Source organism: Acipenser ruthenus, chromosome 19, assembly GCF_902713425.1.
Source record: "Acipenser ruthenus chromosome 19, fAciRut3.2 maternal haplotype, whole genome shotgun sequence".
In the NCBI taxonomy this organism is placed as follows: Eukaryota; Metazoa; Chordata; class Actinopteri; order Acipenseriformes; family Acipenseridae; genus Acipenser; species Acipenser ruthenus.
The window spans coordinates 16,915,676-16,940,885 of record NC_081207.1 but is presented as its reverse complement, the minus strand read 5'-3'; the positions used below and the strand labels follow the sequence as shown (position 1 = coordinate 16,940,885).

Here is a 25,210-nt window from a genome sequence, read left to right as displayed (position 1 = left end):
TAACATTTTATAAGTAACTTGAACTCTGCAGCTGTTTAAGAGCTGAAAACAATTCAAAAGGTATAATTAAGCAAATTATCATTTAAATTAAGGGTCTAGTTAAGTAATTGAGAGCTCTGTTGGAAAGAAGACACAGTGGGTCCCCAGGACTGGGGTTGAAAACCACTGATTGAGAGGACAGATCTCAAACTCCAGTGCACTAGAGCGTACATTTTGAAAAGAGCTTTGAAAAAGATTTTAAAGTTATTAGTGTAAAAAGTTGTCAGCATGATAACAAATAAAAGAAAAAAATACAGGTATGTTATTTAAACAGTTGTAGCAACATGTGGGAATGTTTAATGATTTATCAGTGCATGAAGTTAAGGTCATGAAGGGCAAAGCAATTTTGCCTTCATTGGGAGTGAAAATTCAGGGGCAGCAAGGCAGTTCTAGGGGGCAGAAAGGCAAAATATAAATCCAAACAAAGGGCACCAAGGCAATTTCATACTCATTCATAAAACAACAAAAAATAAATAGAGAGCCTATTATGTTGATGAAATGTTAATTCAAACAAACAAAATCTGGGAATCTGGGTGATTCACACACTAATTGTTACAAAAATAAAATATAGGTCACTTTTCCATTTAAAAAATAAAATAGTATAAAAAATATCCAATGTAAAAACTTTCATAATGAAAAAATACAAAGGGTAATTTGGCAAAAAATAAATATTCAGGGTATTTTTTTTTTACTTTTTTAAGTCTGTCACCCTGTTAACAAGAGATAAATATAAAGCTTGTCTCTGTCCTGTAATTAAAGCTTTTTTAAAACCCTCTATGCCATGTGTTTCATAATTTAGGGTAAGCAAGTTCAACTGGATTTCACATAACAAGTTGTCAGCTGGTGAAGTGAATGTTTAAACAGTGCATTTTTAAATGCCAAAAATAGTATTCTCTCAGAAATTGAGATTTTAATGGAGAATTGGATATTACTATTACACTGCCCTGGTTCTAATTCATGGAAATGGTGAAATCCATGCTCACCATGAAAAAATACAGCCTTAGTGATACAACAGCACAAATAAATGATGTTAGTGAAGGGAAAGTTAAAAAAAGACAACCTGGCTGAAGATTTGCCCATGGCTTGAGTGTAATAATGATAGTGGTGAAATGAGTTGTTCGGTCTGCAGTGTGTCTGTGCAACTGTAGTTTGCTAACCGTTGTAACCTGTACAAACTGTACAAACAACGCAGCTTTGAAACAGACTCAAAATAGAAACTTCGTCAGGCAGTGGAGAGTGCTCTGCATCACAATGATGAACAGCTGGACGTACATAAAGTTAGATGTTTATATTTGAGAGACTATATAGTTTCACACTTGAAATATACAATTGCAAGATTTACAGTTTTGTTATGGTGCATTTAGCGTTGATGTTTTGGGGGGGAATAACACCGAATTACAGAACAGCAACGGTCATTGAAATGTCTATATAAATTAGCAATGTATAGACACTGAAAACATGGAAAGAGTTAGAATGTGTATTGCACCGTTGCATTTTAAAATATTGCAATTTTAAACACAGAATCAGATCTCCTTATACCATATATGATCATAGAATGTGATTATGTGTAATGTGGTATACGTTATATATGTGTTATTTATTTATTTATTTTTGTACTAGGCGGTAATTTAAATATAGGTCTACATTTTTTGAAGGATCTTCATGTGTATGTGAAATAGCGGACAGCGAAGCATCGAAAACAAATTAAAATTGCAGCTGCTAAGGAAATGGTCTGAAAAACCTCTGCTGTTTGATATTTTTTTTGTGAAATGCCTAAATGATCCAAACACAGTGGAATGCAAACTGTACAAGTGGCTCTTAACATATGAAGGCACAACCAATTTATGTAGTACTTGGTGTAACTTAAGTTCACATTAACATTATTATTATTATTGACAGGATGAATTGTTGTGCACCCATTTCTTACCTGAATATTAGGTACATCCTAGAACACTTTGCTGCGGCTTTAGACACCTCTTATTCCTTTTTTCTTTGTATACGTTTTTTGAGTTAGCATGACGCTGACATGGAAAAAATCACACAGTGACACTGCCAGTGAACACATGTGATTGAAAATTCCTGGAGGAGCGGTCACAGAGTCCCTCCCACTGTTTGCCCGTCATTAACCAATGATACAGTACGTCTTTCTTGTGGCTTAGTGCTGGGAGGTGCACAGTAAAAAGAATGGTAACAATAATACATTATGATAATGAGTCATTTTCTTGCAGGACTAGATTAGACAGAATTCAGCTGAATTGTGACATAACAGGCCAACTGACGCTGAGCAAGTTTGCTAATGGGTTGTAGATCAGATGTGCTGGTGTTGGCGGACACTGGCAGCAATGGCGGGCAGGCATATAGGCAACTTTTGCTGTAAGTTTTTTTTTTTTTTTTTTTTTTAATTTGAGAGGCACTGCGGAATTGCCGCCAGTGCTGTCAGTTATTTAACGCCCTGCTATATTTTTCGGAACCCCGCTACTTACTCTTTAAGACAAGTATTTGTTATGGTTACCTTTTTTTAAACAATGACACCCGACAATGAGCTATAGATACAGTTGTAGTCAAAAAGTTTACATACCCCAATGGAATTTTATAATTTCTTGAAATTTCACGAAAACAGAATTTTAGGAAAAATCTTTTGTAGCAAAAGTTTTGCTTTTGTGGATGAGGAAAAAAAGTTACAAGAAATAGATTTCTACAATTATTTATTTCAGTATTTTTTTTTTGTAAAATCCAAAAATGCTAATTCAAAAGTATTCATACCCTTTGATGCTATGATAGTATTGTCTAGAAGGTGCTAAAAATTTCAATATGATAATGCAGAACCTAATTCTAGAAAAGTCTAGAAAATGCTGGATTGTAGGTGAACATTCTTAGAGAGTATAAAAGGGTTAGGCATAGGGTGCTATCATTACCAATAAGTCAATATGGGAAAAAGTAAAGAGCTATCTGAAGATCTTAGTCAGAAAATTATTTTACTGTCATAAAGCTGAAGAAGGATACAAGAAGATTTCCAAGCATTTGAGTATCCCAATTTCAACTATTGTTTCTATTATCATGAAGTACAAGACTCATGGTACAGTCACAATGCTTCCGTGGTCTGGAAGAAAGAAGGTTCTTTCACCAAGAACTAGTAGAAGAATTGTGATGAAGGTTAACCACTTCAACACCATGACGTACACACATACGTCAAATGAAAACCTACTTACAGTACCAAAGGAAGTAACTGAAGAAAAACTGGACAAAGGACAGGCATGTTTTGTTGGAAACTCTGATTTATTGTTAGTGAGGTGGCACGACAAAAGGGACGTGAATGTACTGACTACAAAGTACACAGCTGGCTTTGTAGAAAAGACCTGTGTTGTCACTGGAGGAGCAAAACAGTATTTTTCAAAAAGCCATTCCACATTGAAAAGTACAACAAACTGATGGGAGTCATGGATGCCTGCGATCAGGACTTAGAGCCATATGATCCTAGCAGAAAAAGTCTTGCCTGGTTAAAAAAAAATAGGCATCCACTTCATGTCCCAGATGATGCTGAACAGTAGAGTGCGGATTGGCTTTCAGTGGGGGGAGGGTAAGATTCTGTTCCTGGATTACCTTTTACAGTGCTGTTAAGAAATACTGTCAAAACACAGTACTGGCTTCAAGGCAATGAAGCAGGCGCCTACGCAAAGTAGCCCTGTACACAAATTTGGTCATGCTGATAGTCATTACGTTTGGAGAAAGTCTGGTGAGGCGTACAAAAAAAAAGAACACCATACCTACTGTCAAGTATGGAGGTGGTAATATCCTTCTATGGGACTGTTTTTCCTCTAATGGCACAGGAAATTTAGTTCCAATACATGGTCAAATGGATTCCATAGCATACCAATAGATATTGGCCAATCATCTGAAACCTTCCGCTACAAAGCTCGGTTTAAAGTGTAACTGGACGTTCCAACACGACAACGATCTAAAGCACACATCAAAATCTACTTCAGAATGGTTAAAGAAGACTAAAATCAAGGTTCTGGAATGGCCTAGTCAAAGTCCCGATCTAAATCCGATTGAGAATCTTTGGTATGAGTTGAAGAAGTCTGTGCACAAGAGAAGTCCTCAGAATTTGAATGAATTGTTGATTGTTTTTGTTCTGGAAGGAAAGACCGGTTTGTTTTCTTTTAATAAGTGCATAGATTAGAGAAACAGGCTGCCGCCTTTCCAGGAACGTAAGGTAATGTTGCAAACTCAATTATCTCTGTGCAGAGGAAGGCTATGTGGAATTAAGCTCAGTTTGGCTTGATTAGTTGGGATTCCAAAACGAGAGTGAGGTGAATGCAAGAAGATAAGAGGAACGAATAAAAAATAGAACCGAGTATCAGTCTGTGTTATGATTGCAGTTCAGCATGCCAAGAGCCACTGAAGAAAATTGACACACAGAGCAGAGAAAAGATTATTTTCACCCGATACAACGTAATTGTTAAATAATATAACAATATATAAACTGGGCTATTGAGCCGCAAGTGAGGGAGTGCTGTATCAAGACATTCCAGGACAACTGTCACCTGTACCAAAGACATTCCAGGACAACTGTCACCTGTACCAAAGACATTCCAGGACAACTGTCACCTGTACCAAAGACATTCCAGGACAACTGTCACCTGTATCAAAGACATTCCAGGACAACTGTCACCTGTATCAAGACATTCCAGGACAAGTATAACCTGTATCAAGACATTCCAGGACAACTGTCACCTGTACCAAAGACATTCCAGGACAACTGTCACCTGTATCAAAGACATTCCAGGACAACTGTCACCTGTACCAAAGACATTCCAGGACAACTGTCACCTGTACCAAAGACATTCCAGGACAACTGTCACCTGTATCAAAGACATTCCAGGACAAGTGTCACCTGTACCAAAGACATTCCAGGACAACTGTCACCTGTACCAAGACACGTAACTATGAGAGTTTGAAACTGTAAACATTGCAGTGTGTTATTGAAAAGAAAAGTATAGAACTGAATTTTTTAAATTATTAGTACAGATATCAGCATATATATATATATATCTGCATTTAACTTTTGTTTTCATTATTAAATAACACCAATTTTGTTTTATTTTATATGAACAAGTCCAAGTATAGCATTTATTGTGTAAATAAATAAGTTAAGCTACAATTTTGGAATAGGGACACCTCCCGGGGTCTGTGTTGGTCTGGAAGGGAGTGGGCATCTATGCAAAATAGAAGCCTGTTCGCACTCAATCATTTTATATATATATATATAAAAGATTATTTTCACCCGATACAACGTAATTGTTAAATAATATAACAATATATAAACTGGGCTATTGAGCCGCAAGTGAGGGAGTGCTGTATCAAGACATTCCAGGACAACTGTCACCTGTACCAAAGACATTCCAGGACAACTGTCACCTGTACCAAAGACATTCCAGGACAACTGTCACCTGTACCAAAGACATTCCAGGACAACTGTCACCTGTATCAAAGACATTCCAGGACAACTGTCACCTGTATCAAGACATTCCAGGACAAGTATAACCTGTATCAAGACATTCCAGGACAACTGTCACCTGTACCAAAGACATTCCAGGACAACTGTCACCTGTATCAAAGACATTCCAGGACAACTGTCACCTGTACCAAAGACATTCCAGGACAACTGTCACCTGTACCAAAGACATTCCAGGACAACTGTCACCTGTATCAAAGACATTCCAGGACAACTATCACCTGTATCAAAGACATTCCAGGACAAGTGTCACCTGTACCAAAGACATTCCAGGACAACTGTCACCTGTACCAAGACACGTAACTATGAGAGTTTGAAACTGTAAACATTGCAGTGTGTTATTGAAAAGAAAAGTATAGAACTGAATTTTTTAAATTATTAGTACAGATATCAGCATATATATATATATCTGCATTTAACTTTTGTTTTCATTATTAAATAACACCAATTTTGTTTTATTTTATATGAACAAGTCCAAGTATAGCATTTATTGTGTAAATAAATAAGTTAAGCTACAATTTTGGAATAGGGACACCTCCCGGGGTCTGTGTTGGTCTGGAAGGGAGTGGGCATCTATGCAAAATAGAAGCCTGTTCGCACTCAATCATTTTATATATATATATATATATATATATATATATATATATATATATATATATATATATATATATATATACAGTGCTGTGAAAAAGTATTTGCCCCATCTGATTTTCTGCATTTTTGCATATTTTTGACACTGAATGTTATCTTCAACCAAAACCTAATCTTAGATAAAAGGGACCCTGAGTGAACAAATAACACAAAAATGTGATACATATTTCATTTATTTATTAAAGAAAGTTATGCAACACCCAATGCCCCCGTGTGAAAAAGTAATCGCCCCCTTAGACTCAATAACTGGTTACGCCACCTTTAGCAGCAATAACTGCAACCAAATGCTTCCTGTAGTTATTGATTAGTCTCTCACAGTGCCGTGGAGGAATTTTGGCCCATTCCTCCATGCAGAACTGCTTCAACTCAGTGACATTTGTGGGTTTTCGAGCATGAACTGCTCGTTTCAGGTCCTGCCACAACATCTCAATGGGGTTTTGGTCTGGACTTTGACTAGGCCATTCCAAAACTTTAAATTTCTTGCTCTTCAACCATTCTGATGTAGACTTGCTTGTATGTTTAGGATCATTGTCTTGCTGCATGACCCAGCTGCGATTCAGCTTCAGCTCACGGACGGATGGCCTGACATTCTCCTGTAGAATTCATGGTTTCTTCAATGATGGCCAGGTGTCCAGGTCCTGATGCAGCAAAGCATCCCCAAACCATGACACTACCACCATGCTTGACCGTTGGTATTAGGTTCTTACTGTGGAATGCAGTGTTTGGTTTCACCGTGTAACAATTATTATTTTTTTTTTGGTTCCTGGGTAGTAAGTGTTATTTCCTAATTGCTTATGCCTCAAAAGTATAGAAAATGGCTATTATGTGATATTTTAAAATTTACCTATTTCCAATGAGAAAACGGGCGAATTTTGTGTCTTTTCGTTCACATAAAGTCAGAAAAAAACAACATATGAATCCAAATTAACATGTATTTATACTAAAGTAATACAAAAATGACTACAAAAGATTTAGAAGTGAACGATTATACTGTAAATCACTTTCACGAATCAGCCCCCAAAACCTTTGTACTGATAACTTCACTCTGATGGTAAGGGCCAAAGTCAGATTTATATTGGGCAGGGCTGGCCCAAGTCAGGCCTGGTTGTTAACCAAAGTACTCAAACAGCTGACCCTAATTATCCCTTTAATTGGGTTGAGTTAACTAGGGGGGTGTGGCAATGTGGCCGGCCCCTGTGTGCATTTGTGTTTTATGTTGTATGTAGTGTATAAATGTTGGTGTATTGTAGTTGCTGCACGGGATATAAATGGGTGTGTGTAGCACAAGTTATTTAAAATGTATAATTGTATTTAGGCACGGGATTGCACTTCACTTCACGTGCATTTAAAGTATGTAATATGTGAGCACGGGGTTACACAGAATTAGTTCACATGCTGGGATTCAAGTGAATAATTAATTAGTAACTGAATCCCGGCACAACAGTGTATATAGATGCACGTTTTACTCACTCGGGGTTGTGTGTTTGTGAGTGGAGAACGGGTGTGGAGAGGAGAATAAAAAAAGTAAGAAAATAATTGCTACGAGTGCTGGAAGCACCAGCACCATACTTGTTTAGTGTTCGTCCACTGTCTGTCTTGTTCGTCTATTTATTTTGGCCCAAAGTGCCGTGTTTTTCTGTTTTGTTCAACCTTTTTATTTACAATAAACCGGCGCAAGCAAGCGCATTTACCATTTCATCCGTCCTATCTGTGTTAGTCATTTCCTGGTTCTGATGTCACCACTCAGCCAGCCTTGTGACAGGGGGGCAATAACTTTTTCACACCTGAAGATTGCATGTTTGATTAACTTGCACACCAAACAAATGAAAGAAGCACCAAACGTTGGTGTCATTTTTTCTCTCAGACTCCCTCTATATACTACTACAACCAACACAAAAAAATCTGACCAAATACAATGTGAAAAATGTGGAAAAATGCAGAAAATCAGACAGGGGGCAAATACTTTTTCACAGCACTGTATATAATCAGAGCCCTTCTAATCCAGCCTGTGTTCTAATAAATCTAATACACAATTATTTAGCTATCCAACATACTATTAATATGTAATAGCTGGTAGGTACATTAACTATTTTAGTTTTATGGTGGAAGGGGTAGCCTAGGCCCTGATTAAAACCTTGATATAATGGGGGAGGTATAAAGGGGGATAGGGGGTGAAAGTAGCGTTGGGAGCAGGGACCCAGATCCTTTTGCTCCTCAACCTACCGGAGTTGTGGTAGCTGCAGTATATTGCATACTTTCCATTCCTATAAACGTAGCGGCACCACATTCCTGTTACATATCCTAATTGTTTAAAAGAGGTTATTATTGCCAAAGGTGCCTCAACTAGATATTAATTTATTAAGATATTTTCCTTGTCAGGGTATGAATATTTTGAATTAGCATTGGTAATGACAGCAATCACCCTATGCATAACCCTTTTGTACTCTCTAAGAATGAACCTTCTTTCTTCCAGACCGCTGGAGCGTTGTGACAGTACCATGAGTCTTGTACTTCATGATAATAGAAACAATAGTTGAAATTGGGATACTCAAATGCTTGGAAATCTTCCTGTATCCTTCTTCAGCTTTATGACAGTAAAATAATTTTCTGCCTAAGGTCTTCAGATAGCTCTTTACTTTTTCCCATTTTGACTTATTGGTAATGACAGCACCCTATGCCTAACCCTTTTATACTCTCTAAGAATGTTCACCTACAATCCAGCATTTTCTAGACTTTTCTAGAATTAGGTTCTGTGTGATCATATTGAAATTTCTAGCACCTTGTAGACAATACTATCATAGCATCATAGAGTATGAATACTTTCAAATTAGCTTTTTTGGAGTTTTGCAAAGAAATTGCTGAAATAAATAATTTTAGACATCTATTTCTTGTAACTTTTTTTCCTCATCCACAAAAGCAAAACTTTTGCTACAAAAGATTTTTCCTATAATTATTTGTTTTCAAGAAATTTCTGGAAATTATACATTTCCATTGGAGTATGTAAACTTTTGATTACAACTGCATGTTCTCCCTATTTCTAAAAGTGTATCTGATTGATTTACTTAAATCGGCCCTTTATCAGTTGATATGATAGGCCGTATACATCCATGCAGATGTCACAACTGGCTATCTTATTACTGAAAAACATCAGAATTAAAGTAGAAGCTTTTGGGCTGTGTTTATCCCACTGTCGTGTCTGTTCTGCTGCCAATGTGTCCTGGAGGCATCCTTTAGACACTACGTGGGTAGTTCAGTCATTGCAATTATTTTTTCAAAGCTGTTGTAAGACAAAGATGTTCTGTCCCTTCACTGGAGGCCAGACACAGATTGAAATTCAGATTTTAATCATCATCTTGCTTTCAAGCTACCATTCCTGATTCTTAGCATCAAAAGGCATAAATAGGAGTCAAAATACCACCCAATATTATAAAGGTCCATGTTTTCAGGAAGGTTTGGTTCATGACCCTAGTACATATAGGGGTTTTTTGTCTGATGAAAAAAAAAAGAAATCACTAAAAACTAAGATAAATCATTTCCAGTCTTACACAAGTTGGACTTCAGTGCATACAGTATGATAACATTGATCTTCGTACCACTTCTCTCCTGGCACCCTGGCTGTTAAATCCCCAAATCAATGAAGCTGGGCTGGCCAGTGTGGGCTGATACATGGAGTGTCTCTGGTGAGTTCTCTCTCGCTGGAGGACATGCAAGTGGATTAGGAGGAAGGTACTCTATTCTCAGGTTCCGAACTGACTGTTTTTTATGGATTGTCTGTCTCATAAATCCATGCCAGCACTCTGTTACTGCCAAAGAAACTGTATAAAAAGAAGAAAGACAAACCGCAGCGTTTTCCATGCATAAGCAAGAAGTCCCATTGATTGCATTCGGGCTCCACCTCAGTTCACAGCTTGCAAAGTAACGTCTTTTAAAATCAGTGAGGCATGAGAAAGACAAAGCTCACATGCTTGTTTTTTTCTATATTTGAATATACACATCCCTAAATGGTAGGCAGGAGGAAAACACCCCTGCATGGTTACTTGTACTTGGGGCTGGAATATTTCTTGTTCTTGTTTACCCCACTCAGATTCCTTGTTTAAAAAAATAAATCTTGGTGTGCCTGAGTAGGTAAATGTCACTCCTCAAATATATGCAAATCATTTACCCTGCTTACAACAGCAGTTGTAACCCTAAATGTTATCCATTTACTAGGATTAATAAACAACTATGGGAGGGATGTTTATTGTCCATTAACTCCAATCAGACCCCTTGTTTAAAAAATGCCTGAAAAGATGTGACCCCTCTTCAAAAATAGGCTAGATATTTAATAAGCAAGATGTCCTAAATGTTATCCATTTAGTACCAATCCAAAAATTGATTTCTGTAATGGTAACTGTCCACTCCTATGAACTCAGATGAGATTTGACACAATACCGTTTTTAAGACTTACCTTGCCAATGCTTTTGGGGAAAGGGGCCCTCTGGTTCTCTGGCACAAACATGGGGGGAGCCAGGAGAGACCTCTTCGTCCTCATAAAGGCAGGACTCTGACCAAGACCCAGTATCTCCTGCAAGCACAGAGAGAAGGTACTGTTCACACAGGGCACAATCCAGCATTGAAGACATCAGCTGGATCACATTCTAGCACTTCTCACCAAATGATTGTGGAAGGCTGCTAACAACGCCAGCCATTAAAATAATTCAAATACAGTTTACTGTTTTATTCTAACAGTAAAATGGTCTTATTTTACTTTTTTTTGTTTGTTTTTTACTATAATGGTATTTTAGTTTGATTCCTATTTGACAGTGAAATTGAGTACAATATGTGGCAGTGAATTGTCATTTCTTGATCTTGCTTTTTATGTGTGACTAGAGACAGTAGAAAATCTAAGCAGCAAAATCAGCTACCGTAGACTTCCGATTCCATTAAAGATGTGCTAGACGCGTGGTGTACTAGCTCCCACTTTTAAGTATTTTTTTTACTAGCTAAACATTTAGATTTTGTTTATAAAACATATGTGACACAGGCCAGAATGTCTAAACTTAAGAACAAAAAGCCTCAACAGGTGGAAGATGATGTATTTAATACAGCGAGGGCCAATCAGCCTGCCTCTGCCAAGGAGACAACTGCGGCCGCGGATATTGCTGCATCCCTCACTCTACAGACGCTGCGAGAAGAACTGTCAGCCTGTCGTTCTTCATTTTGCCTGGAAATCAAGACCGAAATGTCGGCATTTCGACAAGAACTATCAACCGGCCTAGCGACATCTCATCAAGAGACCATGTTTGAGATTGCAGCATTGCGACAAGAGATGGCAGCCAAAATCACATCACTTTGCTGTGGGATCTCGGTCTCTGTCAAACAATGATCTTGGACACTCGGCTAACATTCAGGGGGATCACATTCAAGAAGAGACAAAATTGCTGAAACAAAAAACCGATGACCTGGAAAATAGGAGCAGGAGCCAGCTGCCCAATGTTTCGATATGTTGTACATATCTTTCTCAAGGGAGCATGTGTTTGAATCAAAACATTGGAGGTTTCTGATGGCATGACAACTACTTGTTATTGTTTATATTCAAATCCATGATTTATTCTTACATGATGTAATGGTGTTCTATATATTGTGACATAATTTTTACTTATATCTTTAAATCTGTATTAATTTTAATTAACATTATTTTATAAAAATTAAATGTATATTATCATGCAATGCTGGCTCTGAGGATCAGCCTTGATTTGACCTCCCCAACGCATCAGCATGCACAACTTTTGAATGAATTTTGATTATTTATTTAAATGTTATATATTTATTGGAGTTAATTAGTTCATTCTTTTCTGCCGAGTACCGAATGGCATAATCGTGTTCAGTCTATTTATCCATTTACAGGATGGCTAGGCGGTGACGTCAGGTCAGATGCAGGAAGGGAAGAATACTGACACCAAGTCTGCAGTTTTAAATAAAAGACGCGGCAGTGCGTTTTATTTAAAAAATACAAAAATAAAATAAATAGTTCAAACAGAAAAAACTGTGCTCGCAGAGCAAAATAAAAGGTTTAAATAAAACAAATCTCGAACACAAAATATTAAACAATATAGGTCAGGCTGGGCTGTAGCCTTCACTGATCCTGTATTTATTTTTTTAGTTTTGTTTGCCGTTTGCCCCTCGCTCGCTCTCTCCGCTCTAACACCCACACGAACTGAGAGCGCTGCAGGCTTTTATGCAGGTGACCATCTCCCGATTAGCCTCAAAATGAATCACTTAATTAATTCGGGAGATGGCCACCTTCTGCACGAGTTTATTAATTATTCCTGGTAGAGGACGAGCACCAATCTCGCCTCTGCCAGAAGACGTTTTTAAAATAAAACCGCACGGCTACGCCGTCATATATAAATACAATAATGAATACAAAAACAATAACAAAACATACGGCGCTTCCTTGTCATATAACTACATAATAATAATAATAATAAAATACAAAATAACACAGCTGCGGAGGGGAAACCCTGTTCTAAAAATAAATAAATACATTTACACAGCAGGGCTCTCTACCGCCCTGCTACAGTCGCATTGTCTAATTTTAGCTGTTCTAATACTACAAACCTTATATCATTTATGTCATGTCCTTGACTGGTGAAGTGCTGTACTATTGGTTCATTCATTTTTTTTTATTTCTAATTAATGAAAGGTGGTTCTGAATTATTTTATATAAAATTGTTCCAGTCTCTCCAACATATTTTATTTCATCACATTTTTCACAGACTATTCCATAAACAACATTGCTATTTTTACAGTAGGTATTAGTTTTTAGTGGATATGTGGTATTCTTATGTTTAATTATATTTTTACTTTTGTCCATGTATTTACACACTTTACATGTACTAGGGCAAGTATTTGTAGAACCTATTCTGTCAATTATTCTTTTATGTTTACTGTGAACTAAAATATCACCTAAATTAGCTTCTCTTTTGAATGCTACAACTGAGGCCTTAAGAAATACTTTTTTCAATTTTTCTGTATTACGCAGAATCTGCAAGTGTTTCCAAACTATCTTAGAAATATTGAGTAAGTCACTATTAATGGAACTCTTTTCACCTTTTTATTTCTATTTTTATAATCTAGTAGATCATCTCTTTTTAGTTTATCCACTTTTCTTAACTCCGTCTCTATAATTCTTTCTTTGTATTCTCTTTTTTTAAGATGTGTTTTTAATACATTTCTTTGTTTTACATAGTCACTTTCTTTTGAGCATATTCTTCGTATTCTTATTCCTAGACCCTTTGGGATTGCCCTTTTAGTGTGTATCGGATGTGCAGAGGACATGTGTAAATACTGGTGCATGTCAGTAGGTTTACAGAAGAGGTCAGTCTCAATTGAACTTTCTTCAAGTTTTACTATGGTATTTAAAAATTCTATTTCATTTCCTGGCCATCAATTGTCCACCTTAATATCACTGTGTATTTCATTTGCCATTTTATGAAACTGGAAAAGAGATCCTTCTCCATGTGTCAAAACCCCCAAAATATCATCTACAAACCGAATGTATTCTAAAGGTTCTCTTTCCGTTTTTCTAAGTAATTGTTCTTCCCATTTCCCCATGTATGTACTGGCAAAATGCATTCCTAATTTAGATCCTATTGCTGTACCATTCTTTGGTTGTAATTCTTATCAACAAATGTAAAATAACAGTTTTCTAAAACTATGTTAATCATGTTCAGCACTTCTGCTGTTGGTATTGATTTATCTAGTCTATTATCTAGTGCTTTTTGACGAGCTTCTAAAGTTTCTTTACGAGGGACACTTGGATCCAAGGTTTTTACATCCATGCAAAATAAAATTGTATTCTCTGGAAGGTTGTGCTTTAGTGATTCAAGTCTTTTTAAAAATTGTGTTGTATCCTTAACATAGCTTGGTCATTTCTCAACATGTGACCTAAGTTGTTTTTCTGCTATTTCAGCTATTATGTGTGTTGGATTCTCAATCGTGCTGACTATCATTTTTTCTTTAGTCCTACTATAATTTTAAGTACTTCAATATACGTATCTGACCATTTATCTCTTCCATCCGGAGGAGTCCAAGTACTTGTACTATTAACCTTAATCCCATGCTCATAATTACTCTGAATCTGAGATATTTTCATATATATTTACTGGGTTAGTCTGCATTCTTGTTGATGGAGCTGCAGGTCGATTAACGACTTCAGTTGGTTACGATGCATATGCATATGTTGCTGTTTTTTGTACGGCTATGTGTGCGCCTCAGTTTGGGAGGTGCTAGGGGAAAGGGTTTGTTTTTGTTCCCTGCTTTTTGTTTTAGTTTTATTTGGTTTCATTGTTATTTTGCTGACCTGTTCTTTTCTGTGCATTTGCGGTTTTATGGCCTGGTGTTGGAATCTTCTATCAGTATAACTTTACATCAGTGTAGGAACAATTCAATAATTGATAATTTAATGTTTATTTGGGTTGATTAGTTCTTTTATTAGTAATATTTAATTAACATGTTACAAAGATCGAGGATTTACTATGAACACACATTCACGCGCAGACACAAGGAATGTTTAATCAACAGTAGTATTTTATTAAGTACACAAATAATACACAGAAATCAGCCAAGTCAGAAAGTAAATCTCTTAGTCTCTAAGCACCAAACACAAGTCCAAAGCTCTCACTGAAATATAACACCGCCTGTCTCCTCACACACAAGGCATCAACTTCAACAGCAAGCAGGCTGTGATGTAGCTAGTACCTTGCTCACACACACACACCCACATACAAGCACACACCCAGCCTAACTGAAATGATGCAGACAATCTTAGAATACATCACATTAAGCTTATCAATGGTATATAGATTAAGTATATGGCAAGTTTACTTTTAAAGAAATTCTTCATAGAACAATATGAGGTAGATTAATTAGTTACTTCATCAAGTTTCACTAAAAGTTATTTCACACGCAAAGTAAATAATTAACAGTTCAATTCTATGTGAATGTGTTACAATTAATTAATTTAGTTCAATGAAAGGAAAATGCAATTGGAATTATACTCAACAGTTCCTGGAAGCTTAGACTTTTGGTCCACTGTTTTGGAAACACAATCTGTTGAAGTGTCCAGTACAAAAATCTCTCCTCTCAGCATCTAAGTCTCCAATCCCATGTTGGTTCAAACTCGGCAACAAAGCTTTCAATTCTCGATAGAATCAACAAAAAGCTGCAATAAAGTCTTCAGTCCTTGGTATAGGATCCACAACAGCGCCCGTCCGCTCTGTCCTCTTCGCTGAATCTTTAGCTACGCCAGTAGCAGGGCACAGTTTTTTTTTGGATACTGTGGTTTTAGGTGTACAACAGACCCAGACTGGTTTGTCTGATAACAGTCGCTGTAAGTTTTACAGCAGTCCTCCATTATCTTTGCCTCCTTTGAACAGCTCTCCCAAAAATTTGGTCTGCCGAGAAAATACTTTTTTCGATACCTTCAAGTGCGACACTTTGCTTATAAAACGATAGTTAATTTCCCGACAATCCCCTCTAGATTATATTATAGTGTCAAGCCCTAATTCTAAAGGAAGTATGTCTCAGATTTATGGTAATATTTGCACATTGAACTCTACCTCTTTATCTAAATTTAAGACGCTGTGGGAGGAGGACCTTGGACTGGTCTTCTCAGATGTTCTTGATTGAGTGCACTCCTCATATATCTGTGCAAGACAAGGCCTAATACAGTTTAAGATTCTTCATAGGCTTCATTTGTCTAAAACCAAATTTGCTAAAATCTATCCTAATATAGATCCAACTTGTGATTGATGCCACCAGGCTCTGGCCTTCCTGGTCCACATGTTTTGGACATGTCCAAGATTACATACTTTCTGGAGTTCTATTTTTCAAACTTTTACTGATGTTCTACAACAACCCTTAAGCCCTCTCCTGAGATCTCTCTCTTTGGTATTTTACCTCAAGATGTGACCATGTCCAAACTTCAATCTGATACACTTGCTTTTAGCACCCTGTTAGCCAAGCGGCTTATGTTATTGAACTGGAAGCAGTCTGCCCCGCCCAGCCATGCTCACTGGATCAGGGATGTGATGCAACATTTAAAACTGGAAAAAATCAAGTGTACTGTTTGTGGCTGTACAGATAACTTTTATGCTACTTGGGATCCTTTTCTATCCTACTTCAATAATCTGAAATCGCAGCCCCCACCTTAGCTGGACCGCTGTGTACTATCTAGGCATGGTTGTACTGCACTACCTTTTTCTCCTTTTTTTTCTTTTTGTTATATTTTTATTATTTATATATACTATTTTTCTTTATCTGTCTTATTATTTTTTATTAAGTTGCATTTAATTCAATTTTGGTGGGTGGGCGGATGGGCGGGTGGGTTATTACCAATTCTCCTGTTATCTGTATATTGTATTTGATTGCTTAATTTTGCTCTTTTCAAAAACCAATAAAGAAAATCAGCTACCACAAAACCAGAAAAACCCTACGGTAGTAACACCCGCCTTTTAAAAGACAAATGTGTCTTGCAAACATAGGTGCCGGAGACGTGTGGGCCAATAGGCCACTGCCCACCCACTTTTAACAGAGAGGACGAGAAGAAAAAAAAAAAATATATATACAGTATATATATATTTTTTTAATACCTTGAATCTCATCGTTCTTCCAAAACACAGTGACACAGATAAGTCAAATAAATCCACAAATTAAGACGACTCCGGAACTGTGTTTCGCTAGCTGGCAGCACAGCTTCTACAGAGGTACATTGAAGCTTTTAACAAATCATATGGGAAAGGATGAGCGCAGAGAAGCCGAGTTTATGTGTGATAGCGAATGCTGCTACATTTGTCATCTTGTAACACTATACAACTGTTGAAACATGTGTTACCATTTCATGCAATTTGTGTCCGAAGCAGTAAATAACTGTAGAAATTAAACAATGTTTGTGGGATACCACTCACTACCCAACATTCAGATAACAAGCTCATTATTAGTAGTACTCGTAGTCATTATAGTAGTGTAGTCGTACTGTTGTTGCAAACTTTAAATAACCAGTAGACTATAAATATATAACCCGCTTCAATATTTGACGTAGTTGTTAAATTGGATTCATTTATCCATAGAAATACTTCATACCCCCCCGACCTTGGCCCACCCACTTTTAGAAAGACTCTGGTGCTGGTCCTTGCACAATCCAGTTGGGAGACAAAGAAGACTTTCAGCAGCCTGACAGGCTTGAAACATAGAGATATGAAGTGTTGGGCACTGTTAGAGTTTGAGCCTTATTGATCAGTGCATCTTGCATTCACCACTATGCCAAGAACATAAATCGAAGTAATACCAACATCTTGTCACCCAAAGGCAGATGGCACACTGCCACTAACAAAATGTCTTTAAAAAAATCATCTTATCTTGTTCTAGTATCAACTCGGGTGGTACTGGCTTAGCCTCAAAAATCTGCTTCTCTGTGTCAATTTGCTACCAGAAGCATGTATTTCCCTTGTTTTTTTTGTCTCTTTCCAAACTGTCATTTACTGTCATGTACTGTGAACTTCACCCCAAGTATAATCATGTGCGCATTATGAAGTTCTGGATGGATGTTCCAAGACTGTTTCACAATTTTACACGGGTTCCATCTGCAGCCATAATGCATCACATAGGCCTGGAACCAGAAAAAGGCCACTTACTGTTTAATATGGATTTACTTTCTTAAAAGCTTAATTTCATGCTGTCTTTGGCTGCCGAGTAAACCTATAAAATGAAAATATCTGTGAAACTGGAAAATGTCACACCTGATGAAGGGACTGTGAAGTGGGCTCAGACGCTGCTGTTAATTCTCTTTTAATCTATTGTTAGACCAAGAAAGGGGGATTAAAACACACTGCAGCTCCATGTGTGTGACCTGAACTAATATGGCGAAAACTATTCTTCAAGATGCTACTGGGGAGAAAGATAGAAAATGATTTAACCTGTCTTGCAAGTCCATTACTGTGGCTGTAGCTGACAAAATAATTCCAATCACTCTTGCAATGTGCTTCCATTCGACATTGAGGTCTCACATGTCCAGTTTTGAAATAAACACATATTTTAGCAAACATGTAAAATCATTTTCAAACCTGATTTCTGGTATTGCACACTGTTAAATAAATCCAATTTTTCAAGCCTTAGTCTCAGATAGTGCTGCACTTCCTTTATAATGTCACCTGGCGACTACTTTTTTTCCCATCCCTTCAAATCCAGTTGTTATGTTTTGAACCGGCTGCTTTCCCTATTGACTGACAGGGCAGAATGACCTAGGAAGTGAAACAGTAACACACTTCCTGAAAATAAGGCAAGCAAACTGAGAACTATCTTTAACTGAGTATAGTACTGGGTATGATGTTTCTTTTAAAACTGAACATTTGAGATCTATATAGCTCATTTCAGGATTATTTTCCAATGATGTACGCAAGAAAATGTTGTTTAGATTATTGCGTAGAATGTAGATCAACAAATTATACCAATTCCTCTGCTAGTTTCTTGCTTTACAGCTCGTTTTATCTGACACAGAGAATCTTGACCAATAAATCATATTCAATAAAAAAGTAAGTAACATATGCATGTCTGTTTCCTGTATTACGTATTGTGCTCTCAGGGGATGGGGTTGTATTAAATATTGAAACTCCTTGCAGTATATTTACATTTACACCTCAAAATGTGAACCGCAACTCTGCAAATGTCACTCTGATAGCTAATGAAGTGTTCATTACGATAAAAATGTTTTGAAGTGCTGAGCAAGTATATGCTCCGTCAACATACAATCAGCATCTCTCCTGAATAGAAGGGCTAATAATTGCGGCAAAGTCATGTCCTTGTAAATCTAGTCACTCTGTTTGCATATATTATTGTCAGTATTATTCATTTTTGACTTTGCCTAGCTGGGCTTTAATGTCACAGACAACCTTCCAAGACAATCAGCCAACTGATCGGTCCCCTGACAGAACTGGCGAGGAAGCCAGAAGGTCAGAACAATCTTGGGAATCCAGACAGCTGACCTACAATAATGTTGGTACTACTGGCGAACTAGATCTCTTTGAAAACCTCTTGATTATGGGGAAAACAAATATTTATAATGTGGAGAAACTATGTTTCTTCCCCCTATTGTCCCCTAACCTTTCTATGATGTTTGCAACCCTTGTGAGCAATACATATTGCAAGGACTCTAATGCTTTTCATAAGCCTCTGTAAGGTGCTTTGACTATGATTTCAGGAGCTGCTATTTGGTTTTAGTTGTATGACAGACATATGTTAGTAAGCCAGATCAGACAAAATTTGTTTTTATTAGTAAACGCCAGCTTGTGCATAGCCGTGGAATATCACTAGATGCTGCTGGTAGGTACTTCTATAAAGGCACTTTGATTGATCTAGCTTATTATTATTATTATTATTATTTGTTTATTTAGCAGACGCCTTTATCCAAGGCGACTTACAGAGACTAGGGTGTGTGAACTATGCATCAGCTGCAGAGTCACTTACAATTACGTCTCACCTGAAAGACGGAACACAAGGAGGTTAAGTGACTTGCTCAGGGTCACACAATGAGTCAGTGGCTGAGGTGGGATTTGAACCGGGGACCTCCTAGTTACAAGCCGTTTCTTTAACCACTGGACCACACAGCCTCCTAGCTTAGGTTACATATGTCTATGGCAGGCAATTAGAACTGAAGGGCAGCTCTTAATTCAGGTGAAAGCTCCTTAACACAGAGTTATCAAATAATAATAATAATAATAATAATAATAATAATAATAATAATAATAATAATAATAATAATAATAATAATAATGATAATAATAGCATTTGAACAATTGTAACAATAATCCCTCATAATGACAGCAAATGTCATAAGGTACTGTAAGGAGTCAGTAAAAAACAAGTTTATAGCTACTAATGTTAATGAGAGGGTTAAAGGATCTGCTATTCGTAAAACCATTAAAGGGATGTACAAAAAGAATAAAAAAGTACCTCTAATGACAACTCCCCCCCCCCCCCCCCCCGATATCATTCTTTTTTTTTTTTTTTTATAATTTAGTCGTCGGCAATTATTTTACCCTGGTTTTCACCTCAATTTAGCATGCCCAATTATTATCTGTATCCCCGGCTCACCACTTGCAACCCCCCCGCCGACTCGGGAAACGGAGGCTGGAATACGCGTCCTCCGAAACGTGCTCCTGCCAAGCCGTCATTTTTCGCACTGCAGATCCACAGCAATGCCACCAGACCTATAGTGCCGGAGGACAACACAGATCTGGCGGCTCCGCTGCAGAGCCACAGGCGCCCTATCGGCCACAGGGGTCGCTGATGCGCGGTGAGCCGTGGATTCCCTTGCCGACCTAAGCCATCCCTACCCGGGCAGCGCTCAGCCAATTGTTTTAGAAAATTAAAAAAATAAAAAATAAATAAAAAAGTGTTACCAAAGATACTTTAGTTTTCCCAAACATTATTTTCACTCTATGTAATCTTCCATCACACAGGGAGTGTAGATTCACTCCCTGTGCAACAGGCATTAGGATCCCTACCTGAAACTTTAAACTCCCTTTAACTTTAAGTGCTGTCAGATGGGGTCCTAATACCTGACAGGGCCAGAATCTACATAACTATTTTTAGATAACTATTTTTGATTTGCTGGAAACAGCTATACTGACTTAAACAGACAGGTGTCTCTGGATAGAGAGATGCTCATTTAGAGCCCTGGCTGTCTTAGCTTTGGCTTCAGTGTAAACTAACACGTCTGGGGTGAGCTGGTAATCTGCCTTATAAGGAAAATTTTCCCCACGTGTTCCTACAGTGTTTAAACAGCGGCAGTGCATTGGAAAACCAATACAATGCTCCCAAGGCTCTGCCCTGTTGAACACAGGCACACAGAGAATGAAACAACACCTTCCTTCTGCTCAGCAGTCCAACAGCTGTAGCTCTCTCCAATATGTACCCAGACAGCTGCTTTCAACCCATTTGCTCCGGGGTGCTGTCTATTTAAAGAAGCACTGCAGTGCAACTGTATTACCCAATCACTCACTTGATACAGATATTAAAACATAAAGTATTATGCAAAGCGTTCAAGCTGACTCCCTTATACAATGGTGTCACAAAGACGGCCAGAGTGGGTGGCGTCAGACCAGACAGGAATTCAAACAAAGACAGTGGTTGTGATGAGCTGAGTGCAATGGCTGCACTCAGCGTTTAATAACAAATAAAAGGTTTTAAACAGTACACAAAACAGGACACGGCACTACACGCCAAAATAAAGAGACAAACAAAACGACTAAACACTAAACAGACGGTGCAGGACAGACGAACAAACACGGTGAGTGAAAACACTTAACTATTATTATTATTATTCTTCTTCTTATTATTATCTTTGCCTCCGTCTCCAATCCCGTTCTCCATTCACCGAACACCTAACCCTGACCGACTAAAAATGTGCCTATTTATACTGTTGTGCTGGGATTCAATTACTAATTAATTATTCACTTGAATCCCAGCACGTGAATTAATTCTGTGCAACCCCGTGCTCACATATTACATTTAACCAGCACGTGAAGTGATTTGTGCCCTCCTCGTGCCTACATACAAATCTACACTTTTTAAATATACGTGAAACACAGACCCGTTTATATCCCGTGTACCAATCTATACACCAACATTAACATACGCACGCATACATACACAAAACACACAAATGCACACAGGGACGGGGCACTTTGCCACAAATGGCTACAGTACTTTTTGTTAAAGTCCATTGAAAAGATCCCCTCTACCACTATACCCTGTACCCCAGCATCCTTCTTCTTTCCCCCTTCTCTGAAGTAAATTAAAGCCACCGTTATAGAAGTAAATGACTAGAAAACCGAAATCCATTGGTTAGCAGGTCTCTTGTCAGATGTGTTTTTCTGAATACCTCCAAGCTCACAAGAAAAAAATAAAAGGTGAAAGGGAACCCTGGGCTGATTCTCTATTGTTTAGCAGACAGTAGATTGATTCCATTGATCCAAACTGTGATCTAAATATTGCTGTTGTTTGAATGATTAAAAGAAGGGCAGTTGGTGAGTCAGTTTCCTTCTATCTTAATGAGAAAGTAAAATGTCAGGTTTGTTCCTATTTTTTATATTTAATAGTGCTATATCAAGACTGGACACTGATAGAAGACCCCTAATGGCAATGCCCAGAGAGGGACATGAAATGAAACCTAGGGGAAGACCAAGGATTCGCAAGACAGATACCATCATGAACAACCTGCAGCAGGAAGGCTTAAAGATGAATGAAGCCCTGGAGTTGGTGTCAGACAGAAAACAGTGGAGCGACATTCTGCCCCATCATCGCTGCTGAGCTGATAGATGGGAATCTAAGAGAAGAATAGTGCTGGGACAAATATTCTGAGAGAAGTATATCTGACAACTTGAGGTTCATAGGATTCAATAATGGCAATGGTAGCTGATGTAACTTAAAAAAGAGGATGATGAGTAAGTAGATTCAAGAAACTGCACAGAGTCCTTTTCTTCAGTCAGTTGTTAGGTTTATTGAAATATGCAGGGAGCCTGGTCCCAGGTACAGGACAAACAGAATACTCGTTCTTACAATTGTTGCATGACATTAAATACCCTTCTGCATAGGTGTCTCTCTCCTCCTCTTTCTCTGACACTTAACCAATAGAAAAGGTACAACTCATTATCCTATTACCATATATTTCATTCAGTGTGAGTGTGTGTGTGTGTGTGAGTGTGTGTGTGTGTGTGTGTGTGTGTGTGTGTGTGTGTGTGTGTGATCTAGTGTGAAGATCTCTGAACTCAGTGCAGTCTTCAGACCCTGGTGCCACAAAGGTCCATACATCTGGTTTTTGTCATCTTCCTTGTTTCTATCTCTCCGATTTGCCTAAGACCCTTTGATCCCAGTGGAACTATCTCTTTGGATCTCTCTGAAGTCTTAGAGCCTGGCTCCTTCGGTCCCCTTGAAAACTAGCTTTATGACCCCGTCATAAACCAGCTGTATTTTCTAAGCAAAAACCTGTTTAACTAGTTTTATACCCCAGTGGACTCCCGAAGGGCAAACTTCTTTCATGTCAGGGCTGGAGATCAAAGGACTTGTTTGTACAGCCGTGTGCTGCTGGCCAGCCATTTGCTTTGACACAAAAGAATCTTAACTTCTCTACCATATTGCAGCTTTCATCTATCACAGCAGTGCTTGCATTTTTGGAACTAACAGTTTTTTCTATCCAATGTTAAATCACTTTTCAGAAAAATAACATGAATACAGCCGTCATTCCTCATGCGTAGCAAACTGCTATTCAATACTTGTTCCATGTTTTCCAACAGTAGCCATTTAAGAGTTTAAAAAGTTCCACTCAAATGTGCACATAAACTACGGAATAGAAATACAATAAACTGTTTCTAATCTTCTAAGTGATACAAATTATCCAATTCCCTGTGATGTTACTACTGCAAGGATCCCTCATTACACCACTACAAATAATTGTTACATCTTTAGTATGCCTGTTAATGAATTAAATAATAATGTGAGATAATAGCATAATACAACTTGTATAATTGCCTGATACATTGCATTTAAATACTGCAATAGCTTAGAGGTGACACTTCCATTTCAAGACCTTAGTGCATAATATTGTAATAGCTCTGTGGATTGTCAGGGAGAATACAGTAGAATCATTTTGATTTCTTCCTATATAAATGTTCCCTTAAGGCTGTTGCAAATGCACAATGTCAGCCTAACATGAGAGAGAAGATCTACATTTATAGACTTGGCTTTCACGATACCTCAGTCCGACATCACAAAAAAACCTGTTTTAACAGGTCATGTGTCGGCTCTGAGCGGAGAAAGCTGACAGGATGCTCCCCAGAAGGCGGTTGTGGGTTCAATGCCAGGTGGGGGACACTGCTGCTGTACCCTTGAGCAAGGTACTTTACCTAGATTGCTCCAGTAAAAACCCAACTGTATAAATGGGTAATTGTATGTTAAAATAATGTGTAAAATATAATGTTAAAAAAAGTAAAAATAATGTGATATCTTGTAACAATTGTAAGTCGCCCTGGATAAGGGCGTCTGTTAAGAAATAAATAATAAAAACGATTTGAACAGAGCAGCCAGAGACAGACTTGGAGAGAGCATCATGGCAGAGAGCAGACAGCAGAGAAAGACACGGCAGCCTGAAGAACTTGCAGAGATGATAGAGGAAGAAGTCAGTGACTATGAAAGTAGTTTAGATGAAGATTTTGAAGAATCCAGTGAAGAAGAAACAAATTTTTCTCAAAGTGACGAGTCAGTGGAGGAAAATGAAGAAAGCGATCATGACGTGCCAGACGTGGGGGTGGGGGTGGGGGTGGAGACACGCACCCGAAAGCGCAGATACTTTTGAAATAGATAGGTGTCTGCATTGAAAAGTATCACACACTGGATACTTACAGATAAATATGTGAATAGCATGTACATACAGTAGTTATATTTGTTCTATAAATGTTGTTGGTTCAAATTTGTGCACTTTCTTTTGTCTTTTGTATTTTGCAGTTCTCAAATAAATAGTTATAAAATACATACATTTTATTGATTTACAATCGTTTGGAACCTGAGTGATTGCTCTAAAGTCATTCTGCAGGGATGGGCAATTCTGGTCCTGGAGGGCTGGTGTCCCTACTAGTTTTTGTTCCAACTGTACCCTAAATTAATTAATTGGGCCAATTAAGCTTCTAATAAGCACTTAATTGGTCCATTTAAGTAATTTACAGTTGGAACAAAAACCAAGAGGGACACCTGCCCTCCAGGACTGGAATTGCCCACCACTGCTCTAACTCAACAAAACAAATAATTGAGTGATTTTTTTTAATTTTTTTACTAGTTTTCTTTGTTAGGGATGTCTTATTGATTTACAGTAAGTTTGGAACATGAGCGATTGCTCTATAGACACTCTGTTTTAGCTTGAAAAAATTGGTATCACTTTGATTATATAGTGATTTGAAACACGTTTTATGTAAA

At 37.8% G+C, this 25,210-nt stretch overlaps 1 protein-coding gene and 1 long non-coding RNA gene across 3 annotated transcripts in view; one reads left to right on the top strand and one right to left on the bottom strand.

The window, feature by feature from the left end:
• LOC131698762 (uncharacterized) overlaps positions 1–22,838 on the top strand; it is a 39,984-nt gene extending 17,146 nt beyond the window's left edge. Inside the window, exon 3 of the long non-coding RNA XR_009307772.1 lies at positions 22,345–22,838. This is a non-coding gene — a long non-coding RNA (uncharacterized LOC131698762). The remainder of the gene's footprint in view (positions 1–22,344) is intronic.
• The window catches only part of LOC117424173 (cadherin-13-like), a 581,895-nt gene that overhangs the window by 324,159 nt on the left and 232,526 nt on the right, over positions 1–25,210 (bottom strand). For both annotated transcript variants that reach the window (XM_058992546.1, XM_058992547.1), the window contains exon 4: positions 10,653–10,769. In XM_058992546.1, coding sequence (XP_058848529.1) covers positions 10,653–10,769 — 117 coding nt within the window. The remainder of the gene's footprint in view (positions 1–10,652; positions 10,770–25,210) is intronic.